General features: G+C 41.1%; 1 protein-coding gene across 2 annotated transcripts in view; it reads left to right on the forward strand.

Annotated features, from left to right (window-relative positions):
* Nucleotides 1-12084, forward strand: part of LOC118110684 (plexin-A1) — a 263371-nt gene that overhangs the window by 184837 nt on the left and 66450 nt on the right. For both annotated transcript variants that reach the window (XM_035158633.2, XM_035158634.2), the window contains exons 13-16: nt 6540-6691; nt 8110-8230; nt 8369-8505; nt 11268-11435. In XM_035158633.2, coding sequence (XP_035014524.2) covers nt 6540-6691; nt 8110-8230; nt 8369-8505; nt 11268-11435 — 578 coding nt within the window. The remainder of the gene's footprint in view (nt 1-6539; nt 6692-8109; nt 8231-8368; nt 8506-11267; nt 11436-12084) is intronic.

Here is a 12084-nt window from a genome sequence, read left to right on the forward strand (position 1 = left end):
GGTCACGAAAGCCCTACGTGTCCTGAACCCAGAATGAAAGCTGCTCGTTTGGAATGTGTTGCTGTTAAAACACACACATGTTGGGACCTTGTGGCTGCCCTTGGCACAGACATTGTGTTATTACTCTTGGTTACGTCAAACTGCTACTCCAGAGACAAAGACATGTAAAGGGTTGTTTGGTTTTGGTTCTTTTTTGGGCTCTTTGTTGTGTGTCACTGTCTCTCTGGTTGTCTTTGGGGGACTGGAATGGTCAAAATCCAGAAATGGTCCGTCGCAGATTTTCTGGCTCATCTGATTCATTTTTACATGTTTTATTTATTTAAGGTCCAGATTGTTTCATTTTAATAAAGATCATAATCTCAGTGGTCTAAAAACAGAGGGAAAACAATTTTAGCTTTCACAAAATAACAGATAAAATACTATATTTATAGATCAGGTACAGAAACTGACACTATTCCCACTTGGAATTATCTGTCTGCAATATGTAAAGCCCCGGTTGTTGATCAAATGAGTGAGGGACAATTTATTTTCTTTCAGCTGTCTTTTTTTCACTTATTGTGTATATATCATAAGAAATAAGACTTTTTATCTAACTGTTTCAACTGAATCTCAGAGTACAGGGATTTTCTCTTCAATTTATACTGTTGCATCAGGGCCGTGTGATTCTTTAGTTTTCAACTCTCGGCCGACAACTGTCAATACCACTGGCGTAGTGTAAGATTATAACCTTTAGAAGTTGAGGTAGCAAAATGTCTAATGTGCGAGATGATGACAACATTTGAGCCACTCCCAGCTGACATTGGGCGAGAGGCGGGACACCCTGGGGTCTGGTCACACGTTTGCAAAGTATACCTGTTAATTTGTGTGCATACACTTGTGTCCATGTATTTGCATCTTTGTGTGTGTGCACAAGGACACAAGATGGATAAAGGAGAGTGAGAGTGATGTTTTTATCTTTAAAAACTGTACAAATGGAATGAGACCGGGAGTCAGAAATGTCTAAAGAGAAATGAAAAAGAAAAGGAGACATTTTGACAGTAACAATTGTCCCTATTTTCTTGATTCATTTTGTCTATCTAAATTACATTCCTTTCCAGCAGAGGTAGAAGAAACAACCTCTGTTTGTCAAGTCCATCAGCTATCATGAGCATCAATACTTGTAGACATCAGGAACAAGCTCAGGTGGTATTCATTTGGATCCTCGATTATTTATGTGAAGAGACCATCAAGTGGACACCAAGTGTATGTTAGACCTGCAAATTTAAAGCTTCTTCATTAAGTCAAGGGTTAGGTCTAGGACATTAGTCTTCTTAGGAAAAAACTAGTTTATTATTGTGTCTGAGGAGCAGTGTCTAAAACATTTGATTTCAAACTGTCCTGACACTGCCTGACTGCTCTTGTATTCAGTCAGTGTTCTTGTTAATCATGTGCTGACAATAACCCCGGACACATTAAAATAGCAGGAGTTGATCCTATCGAAAACAAAGATCCTTCAATAACATTACAGTCTCGCAACACCTAAAATCCACTTTTGTGAAAATGATATTCCCCCTTCAGTACTGCCAGGTTTTTTGAACATAATAACTGGTTTTATAGATTATTTGTTTGAGGCAGAATTCCCTAGAAAGAAAAGAAGAACCACTGCAAATTGGATTTCCCATACTCCCCATTTGACTTAAAGTGTTTTAGCTGTTATCCTCAAACTATTCTCTGACCACATAGACAACTTTCCCAGTCTGCAACAGCTGATGGCTGCTGCTTCCATCGCTAATGTGCCATTGGTTACCACTGAGACCACAGCCAGTTTACCATGTGACAGCACACACACACATACACACACACACATGATATGTGTACAACTACTAGGAAACCACTGCTGTAATATTGATGATTTGATGTGGCTACTGTGTGGTCCGGCCTGCAATGTGGAGGCCGCACCACCTCAGAGTGACGCCACAGGACTTTACTTCTTCTGGATTCTTGGTCTGTGGTATTTAAAAGAAGTGGCCAAACATAGGACGAAAAATAATGTCAAAGGTAACAAAGATCAATTAGATGAATCCCCTATAGATTAATGTAAAGCCTAAGTGGTTATTTAGCTCCAAGGCATCCTAAAATTGTAAAACAGCGGAGGAAACTATTTTTTTCATCTTTGCCTACACAGCATACATCCTCATATTTGACTCTCCACGAAATTGCTTAACTTCTGCAAACTCTCTCGGCTGATATCGCCTCAGTGTTGACTTATAATGTCAAAGCAGCCAAATATGTACAAGTCATCAGTGATTGTTTGGGGGGGGAAAAAATCAAATGCTCCCCTCAAACAAAACAGCGAACAGGGGGATGCACTGTCACACTAAATGATGGAGTCGTAACAAAGCTGCCATTCAGTTTGAATATCTGCCCGTTGCCTCCAGGGTTCACTGGTTAGTGGCTAGTATCTGGCAGGGGCTGCAGGGCGTTTTACTCACACACGCATCCACAAGCATTCGGGGCCCCATGTGTTCAGACAAGTCCTAAATCAGTTTGGTTGCTCATGTGGAACATTTGTATCTGTTGTCCTTTTTGCAGTTAAATCCTGAGGCTTGTTAGTTAGTGCTCATGGTTGTATCAGATCGCTATCCTTCCCCAAAAAAACATTTTCAGCTTTGGGGTGTTTGTACTTTACATTCCCCGGAGAGTGGTGGTTATGTGCCTGGATGTAGTGGTGTTGTGTCAAATCACTGTAACGTGAGTCCAGAGCTGCTTGAGGTCCCATTTCCACACTGTGGCATCTGCCTGCTTGCCCACGGGCTCAGTAAGCGCTAGTTATCTTGTTATGTGGTGCCATACTTGTATACTTCCCAGAGTTTGTGAGGTTACAGTGGAAATCCACTGTCATATGTCTGAGGAATATTATCATGTACACAAACACAACATTCTTTCATTCATAGCAGCCAGGAGGTACAGTGGTCTGGCTCCATCTCTCTTACCACAGCGATCATGTTTCAGATACATAGCTGGAGATTATAGTGTGGTTGATAGGAAGCAGTGTTATTGCTGACTTAGGAATCTGTGTCTGGTCGGCAGCCCTACTTAATGTTGGTGAGCCATGTTTCATCCAACACTAAAATATTCTCAACCCTCACATGCTTTAAGGGATGTTGAGATTTCCAGTTGTTGTTTGGGGAAGTGGTATAAAGTGGTACTTTACTCAAAATAGGCCCTGGCTATCAAAACCTCACCTATCTTCTCACAAATATGGATGAGGAGCGACAGATGGCGCCACCACAAGCACCAAGGCTGGTTTAGCTGTGTCAGTGAAAATGACAGTTAATGGTGGATACAGCTTAAACATGCAGATTGCCTTTCATGTAAAACATCATTCAGGACCGTGAAGCCCTGTTTTTGTGATCGGAGACCCAGTCAGTGTCAGTGCCGTACAAGGACGCTGCAGAACCACAGTAGCCTTATACATAATATCAATACACTTCCAAACGCTTCACGTGATGCCGTTACCTGATGTACTGTTTTTGGATTACATTGTTTGAAAAGGGTGCATTCATCCAAATGGTTAAATTATAACTCTTCCCCTTCCTGACTGACATGTTAACTGTACCCTTTACCACTATTTTGATGTAAACCAGATTAAGACAGTAGCCTGAATAAACTGTACTTTCTGATTACCTAAGTCTGAGTAAGATCATGTTTGGAATAATCAATAATCAAATAAGACAAGGTAGTATTCCAACCTTAGTGTCAATGTGTAGACATGTACACAGCTTAATCACATTAAAGAATCCTGCTGGACAGGAGGAGTTAAAGCCTTGACAAAATTAGAAAGAAAACATTGAAAATTGAATATGGCAGCATGGTGCATGTAACTCTCTCTGGATGGGTTTTTTTAATTCTGGCAGGAACGTTGAACAAATGAAGTAATGGACGTAATGTGAGTCATAATCAGACTATGCTCAACGTGTAAATGGCAACATGAATGGAGTATTCTATTAGCAACTAATTTAACATTATAATCCTAATAATGTCTAAGGTCAGATTATTAGTGTCCCTTTAAAGATAGTCATAGTTGCTTGTGAGGGCTGTGCAGGGATTCAAACAGACAAAATTCATTGTCAAGAGCAGCTTCAGGTAAAAGTACAGTAGCATTGTACATTAGTAGTGAGAAGAATTCTGCAGCACAGACATTATGTTCTAATGTTACATATGTGCAAGCTCTAATAATGTCCCCTGAAGCCTGTTTCCATGCCCTGCTGACTGTGTGTGTGTGTGTGTGTGTGTGTGTGTGTGTGTGTGTGTGTGTGTGTGTGTGTGTGTGTGTGTGTGTGTGTGTGTGTGTGTGCAGTGTGATATGTTTCCATTGTGTTCACTGGTCCCACCCCTCGATAATGTTAGTAATCACTTCTAACCCAACAGCGCTCTTCCTTCTCTTCCTCTGTTGCCTCCCAGTCTGCGGCTCTGCCACCGTTCACATGCCAGGCCTTGGTGGCTATAGCTGATATTGGGTTTCGTGGTATCATGGCTTCTTTCTTCCAAAACCATCTGAAGCCCCATTTCCACACCCAGACATCTGCCGTCCATATCGTTCCCGAGAGCTTGATGGCGTTTCACTCTGGCCAGTGTTTGGCAGCTACTGTGTTTGTGGGACCAAAGGGCAGCAGCTCTATTGGTGCCTAACTGGTTTCAGCTTCTGAGTAGTGGGCAGCATTATCCCTCAACTGCTCTGTCTGGGTCTCCCTCCTCATCTCTCCATTAAGTTCACATCTTCACTGTCCCTTTACAGATAGTTTGCTATACAGCAACACATTAAATGTCATACATTACAATGATTATTATTAGATTATATTTATCTTAAACCCCATGACAGATAGTTGTGCCAAGATCTGTATAGCTGCTGATGAAGTTGTCTTTGTTTTAGTTAGAGTACTGTGGTACTCGCACAGTGCTGCCAAATGTATGGTCTGACACTCTGTAGATGTTAGAAGTTTGTAGATGTTAGAAATCTGTAGAAGTTTAGGTTCATTTAAAAGAAACTAGGTACTTAGACTGGATGTAAAAAGATCAAAAGTCCATAAGTATGTTTTTGTGTGATTGTACTGATGTTTCGTTTGTGGTAATATTAAGAAACTTTTTTTATTCTACTTTTTTAATCTTTTATTTGATTTCCTGAGGTTGTCAATACATGTTGTTGCTGATAATGATTCAATTTGAGCAGTTTCATGCAATTGTTTGTTGTCGTTTTTTTCTCTTTTCTATTACAATTATTTTCTCTGCATTGTCCAAAGTTGTACATGCAAACATTGATTTGATTTTGTTTAAGGTAGCGTCGGTAAGTTGTTTTTGAAACACTTATTTGGTGGAATCTTCTTCACGTCGCGAAGCACCAATAAATACAGTTGTCTCAAATAAAAAAGATGACAGAGATGATAGCCAGAGGATAGTGATGGAGTCACTGAAAAGTCGTCTTCTAGCAGTTGTCAGTCAGTGTTTGCATATTTTCGAAGTGTAGCCTGCTCTTGCTAGCTTTTCTGGGATTACCAGACCTAGCTTTAAGTCCAAAGTCACTGACTCATACTGTTTTATATTGCCTCCATCAATGAGTCAGAGGTGCCCTTGTGCAAGGCATTTGGTCATGAAGCAAGGTACAGGGTCTCTGCAGACTTTCTCCATATAAAAAGTTTAGGATTGCATCTCATCTGTGTGGCCACACGAACTGTTCACCCCCTAAACTAGTTCACACCGGTGAAATCACCATTTGTCACGGTCTGTTGTTTGTTACTGTCTGTGGTACAATAACAGCATCATGCCTCCAAACTGTCAGCGCCTCAGTTTGCCTTTCCACACTGGGCTGTCTGCTCAGCCAAGCACCTCGGAAGAACAGGGCAATGGACAGATTATACATAATTACCTTGTGATGCTTGTTAGGGATTAGGTGTGTGTGTGTGTATGCCCATGCCGCAGTGTGTGTGTGTTTGTGACAGCCACCGTCCATCAGTCACCATATTTGTTTTGTCACACCACACCTGTCCCCGTTACGCGCCATAATCTGGCTAGATAAATCACATTATGGGTCGGCAGTGTGACCGCGCGTTACACCGCCACAGCCCCGCTGACAAAGCCAAGCCGGCGTAATAAGTTTCAATTAAACCGCAGAGATGATGCTGCTTTGGTTCTGTGTCGGCATAACTTGTTATTTTGCCCTCTCTTTATCTCATTCTCAGTGTTTGTCAAAGGCAAGAGGGTGATTTTTCTTCATTAAAGCTAGAATCACCTGATACAAGCAATTCTGTATGGTGTGTGCCTGTGTGTGTGAATGTGTGTTATGCCTGTGTGTATGTCTGTTTGACAGTGTTTAAACTGTGTCATGTTGTGGGGCCATTTTCACACTTGAATATGAAGAATAGAATATGGACCTGTGGATTAACTGTTGTGTGTGTATGTGTGTGTGTGTAATATGTCTGTTTAATGTGAAAATTCTTTGGAAGCCATTGGTCAAAGTAGTAACTATAATATGAACTCTTTTGTCTCTTTTTGTCAAACTCCAGTTGTTCCCTGAGACGGGGCCTCGCCAGGGGGGAACCAGGGTGACCATCCTGGGGGAGAACCTGGGTCTGCATTTCAGAGACATTCAGATGGGCGTCAGGTTGGGCAAGGTGCCCTGTGTGCCTATCGAGGAGGAGTACGTGAGCGCTGAGAGGTAAGTTCAGGAACAGAGGACACAAATACAGGTAGTTAAACACACACGCACCGAAAGGCGTGCACAAACTGAAAATGATACGTATGCTCATAAAGTGCACCGACACGGATCAAAGCCTTTACAGTCACGTGCAGAGAAGCAGCTTTCTCTCACTGAAGCTCACACTCGTGGATGTGAGGACACATCCGCACCAAGGACAGCACCATCTCGTACCTCTCTCATCCTGACCAATCAAACACCAAGAAAGATAACTGAGCGTGTTCCTGTGTAGGTGTATCCTTATTCAACAGCTGAAAAGACATTGACATCAGGTTTTTCTCCTGTCTGTAAATTCCACCTGTCGTCCCCCTCCATTACTCCCTGCATACGCTCATTCCTTTATTTTTCTCATCCCTCCATCCTGACATTTACTCCTCTGCAGGGTCCTACACGGCTGAGGAATTGAGTTCACGCAGATCAAACAATCTCTCTGCAGTGCAGTTAGTCGGGAAATGATGCATGTTGAGATAGAGGGCATCACTATTCAAATATTGCACACACATCGGTTATTCACCACATTATTCCTGAAATCTCCGCACCACTTCAAACATGTGATCTTTTTTAGATTACTCCTTCTTTCATAGTCAGATTCATTTTATTTTATTTTGACTTTCTCTCACTGCTCCTGAGACATGGATTCAAATCCATTGTGTATTTTTGCTGCAGTGGTCTAGTGTGATGATGTGACTGACGGTTCATTCAGTCTTAATGCGTCTAAAACTCAGTACAGGGGCTGCAGATATAGGCTGAGGTTTATGGTTGTTTTTGTCCTTGCTTATGATCTATTTTTGGCATAGTTGTGTATTTGTTTATAAAGGTTAATTAGTAATGTACAACAAATTATAATTTTACAAGAAAAAAGTTGTAATTTCACTAAAATAAATATCATAATTTTAGGCTCTGTATCAGTTTACTGGGGGAATATCATAAGATCAGCCTCTTGCCTATGTTAAAATTAGGAAAATGGAGCTTGTTGTTAAGTTATAGTTTTGTAAAGGTTTCACAAATAACGAAATCATCTTTTGGCACATGAGCACCACATTCTCCAAAGTATCAGGACTTTGAAAAGAGTGTGAAAGAAATAGTTTAATCCGGAGAAAGAATCAAAATTTTGGTAGGAGTCAAGTTCTCTTCTCATCTTGCTTATTTCCCCAAAAAAATGTTATTAGTTTTTCCCTTTGGTCTTGTAATATTTTGACTTTATTCTTGCAAAAGTCAATTTTTTCATCAATTTTTTCATTTCATTAGAATTTCTTTCTAAGGTGAATCCGTTTCTAAAGAACAAATTTGATTCACCACAACAACAGAAACACCCTGACCTCTTACTCTCTTCTCTTCTCCTCTCTTCCTCATCAATCCTTCAAACTTCCCATCCACAGAATAGTGTGTCTGCTGAACGACGCTACGGGCTACAGGGTGCAAGAGGCTCAGGTGGAGGTGTGTGTGAGGGACTGTGTCAACGACTATCGAGCCCTGTCGCCAAGGCCATTCACCTTCGTGGTAAGGACCATACAATGACAACAAAGGTTTTCCAACTGGCATTTTGTTCAAGTTGTTGTTTTGCAACACGGGGCCTTGAAAAATCTCTAGGAACTGGAGAATTGACATAAACTTGTGTTTATCTCCTCTCTTGTCCAGACTCCATACTTCACCCGTATCCAGCCATCTCAGGGGCCCATCTCCGGCGGCACCAGGGTCACCATCGAGGGAAGCAACCTGAACGCAGGCAGTTACGTGTCTGTCAGCATAGGACCACAGCCTTGCTACTTCAAAAAGTAAAGAGCAAATTTTCGTCAGTCTAAATAGAATTTTAATGATCCCTGTGGGGAAATGGGAACGTGGCAGCAGAGGATATTAGTTAGGATTTAGAGAAGAAAAAAGACAAATAAACAATACTTTAGATAGAAAAAGAAGTTCTTAATTATGAGTGAGGGTACAGTGGATAACGCAAGAGACAGATAAACAAATGTAATGGGTGCATAAGTAAACAGATTTGTTAATGTGGAAAAATGTCATCAGCATACAGATATTACATGCACATGTTAGCATGTAATCAGTGTGTCAGGTTAGTAGGTTTTTGTGTGTGTGAGTGGGGGTGTTAATGTTTGCATTTAAGAGTGTATGCACACACTGCTTGCAAACACACAGCTTTTATTTGTCTGCACTGCTCTCCTTAATCTGGTGCATGAAAAAAAAAATCCAAACTATCACCACAGTTGCTTGCATGTCACATGCATGGATTAGCTTCTCGCGGCTAATCTCCATTGAAGCAACTGTATGGTAGCTTTGATGTCACAGCAGTTATAGCTGTGCCACAGCTTCCTCACAGTAATCCAACAGATTCCACATCACCACAACTCTTCAGTCACCTCAACGCCGCCTTTATCTGTCGCACCCTAACTGTGCCCATGTGTTTGTGGCGTCTTGTGAAGATTGCTGGGGCGTGTGTTCTTGGTAAATGGGGTTGCTATGGTTACAGGGCAGGGATACTGTGGATTCTCTCTCTTTCCCTTTTTCTCTCCATCACATACACACTTCCCTCCCTATGTGTGAGTGCCATGGTGTATAGAGACACAAAAGAATGTGCAATACTACATTAAAGTACACACACACACACACACACACACACACACACACACACACACACACACACACAGCACACACACACAGGCACACACACAGGCACACACACACATGTGTCACTCCTGTGAAGTCATGGCCCAGAAAAGCAGCCACCACTCAACTGTGCTAAATACATATTAGATAATGTAGCTACTGGGCACTGCGCACAAGACTTCAATTGAACATTTTATTTTGCCTTTGGGACATGCACACACACCCACCCGCACACACACACGCACACGCACACACACACACACACACACACACACAGTGTGTACACACATGAAGACACACAACCTCCATCCCAGTGTTTGTGACTGTGCAACTGATGCTGTTCAAAGCACCAATCATAGTAGGCTAAGTGTAAAGAGTAAACATGACCTATAAACTATTCATCCCTACAATACACCTATCTCACTTCTTTTGATATAAAAGAAATACAAGCTATTAAAGAGTAACATACTATCACAAGATTCAATATTCAATACTTTAATGCCATAGACACAAAGTTGATTAGAATCCGTCTTGTCGAGCTCACCCAAACTTATAAGAAACTAGAAGGGCTTTGTGAGAGCACATACCTCTGCCAAGGCTAATGCCCTATCGCACCATGTCAACGCATTGTTTCTCATTCATTTTTAACACTGTGGTGCCCAGCCATGTTCTACTTTTCAACAATTTTTAGACTCCTCGTAAGAACATAGGAGATCTCTATGTTGTTTTGCTCCATATCGCTGTGTGCAGCACTATTGGCAATGCTGTTTGAGACATGGTCACTTGTTCTATCATCCACAAAGTCTTTACCATTTATGCACCGTCAAACCTTTTAGTTTCACCTGCAGTTGGTATGCGATGCAGTTCTTTCTCTCCCACGGTCAACTGAATCTGTTGCGTGTGACAGCGAAATTTATTTGCGTTTTGGGGGAATTATGTGGGAAATGCTAATGGGAAACTTAAACAAAATTCCTGTAACATCACATTTGTTTAGATCCCTGCCAAGATTTAATGTGTTTTGTCCTGGCCCATACTGCGTCCTTCTACCAAGTTTCACAGTCAGCAGTTTGTGTGCACTTCCGCTGACTAACGGACAAGACAGACCAAACAAAAAACATAAGCTCCTTGGCAGAGTTAAAAATACAAACTTAAGTACCTCCTACGGTATGAAATGTGTAATCAAAATTCCAGCTTTTAAAAATCATCTGTCGGTGCTTCGATAAATGTGATTTAAAAATGAAAATAAAAACCAAGCTGTGGCACTAAATTTGGACTCACTGCTGTGATCAGAAGCTGAAGTGAAGATACAAAGTCTGATTCCCGCAGGCCAGGAAATTGGTCATTTCACAGGACCTGCCCGGCTTTTTGGGCTGAAGTGTGATGGCCACAAGTGGAATTATTCAATCAAATTAGCAGCATATGATTTTAAGAGAATTAGATTAATGGGCTCAGGCTAGACACTGGTAATTACAAGAATAATGAGGAAGTCATTAAACATGTCGACGCTTTGACCTCAGTATTTAAGGCTTGCCCTGGCACAAGGAAGAAATCATTTACTCTTTATTAGTATTATAATTCTTTTAGAGTGGGCAGACTCTTGGTTCATATGTGAATTGTTGCTTTCTCTAAAATAGTTCATTTTTTCTTCTTTTTATGTTCCTGTATTTTATTTGTAGATTTCTCGTTATTAGACATTCCTGTGAAAAAGCAGAACATTTACAGATTTCAAAGCTCAGTTCAATAAACTTTCCTATGAAAATTGTCTTTAAAAGTTTAGTTTTACATATTCATATATGTTCATATTTCCAGAGCTTTTTGGAAATGTAGCACTTGACCGATTTTTGGACTCCCTCTTTAATTTATAAAATGCCTAATTGATCGCTTTCCACCAATGTTTCCTTGTTGCCCTGTGTCCATCCAGGAGGAATGCCCGTGAGATAGTGTGTGTGACACCAGCTGGATTGGCAGCTGGCACTTCATCGGTCTTGGTGGACATCGACGACGCTGAGCTGAGAAACCCTGAAGTCAAGTTTAACTACACTGAAGACCCCACTGTCCTGAGGATTGAACCTGACTGGAGCATTGCCAGGTAAGCCAGTGTGGTACGATTTACTAAACTGGAATATTTCTTGTATTTCGTCCATTTAGGTTCACGGTGATTCTCAGCCTTCAGTCATGCAGCACTACACTGTATATATTTACTTAAATAAATTAAGACCTTGCACAACTAAGCATTGCGCATAAGAGCAACATCACTATGGAGGACACGCTCTAGCAAAGGTTTCTCATTTTACTTGATTTATTGATTCTATCCTTTCCTGGTCCCAAATGGAATGTGGTTGACTTTTCACCCACTGCTTCAGTATTTACTGCAACCTCAAATACTCACAGATTGCTGGCACCTGATGTTCCTTATATGATTTAAGTCCTGTCAGAAAATGGCAAAGCTGGATACTAGCTTGCAATAGAGTTCAGAATTTATCTACAGTACAGTTATGTCTATTGCAAACTATCTTCTGTGAACATGCAGTGACTTAAAGTATTTTTATGTTACCCACCATCTGAATAAGCCAATTCAATCAATGTTATATCAGATAATTTACTGGAGCCTGCATTAGCTTTTCTGTATCCCTTCTGTTATTCAGCTTTTTTGCTGGACAAAACGTTGCCCTGTCTCATTTTATTTTACCTCCCTCCTTCCCTCTCCTTCTTTTATTCTCTCTGTTGCTTCCTTCCCG

The sequence above is a fragment of the Hippoglossus stenolepis genome, chromosome 6 (genome assembly GCF_022539355.2).
Source record: "Hippoglossus stenolepis isolate QCI-W04-F060 chromosome 6, HSTE1.2, whole genome shotgun sequence".
Classification (NCBI taxonomy): Eukaryota; Metazoa; Chordata; class Actinopteri; order Pleuronectiformes; family Pleuronectidae; genus Hippoglossus; species Hippoglossus stenolepis.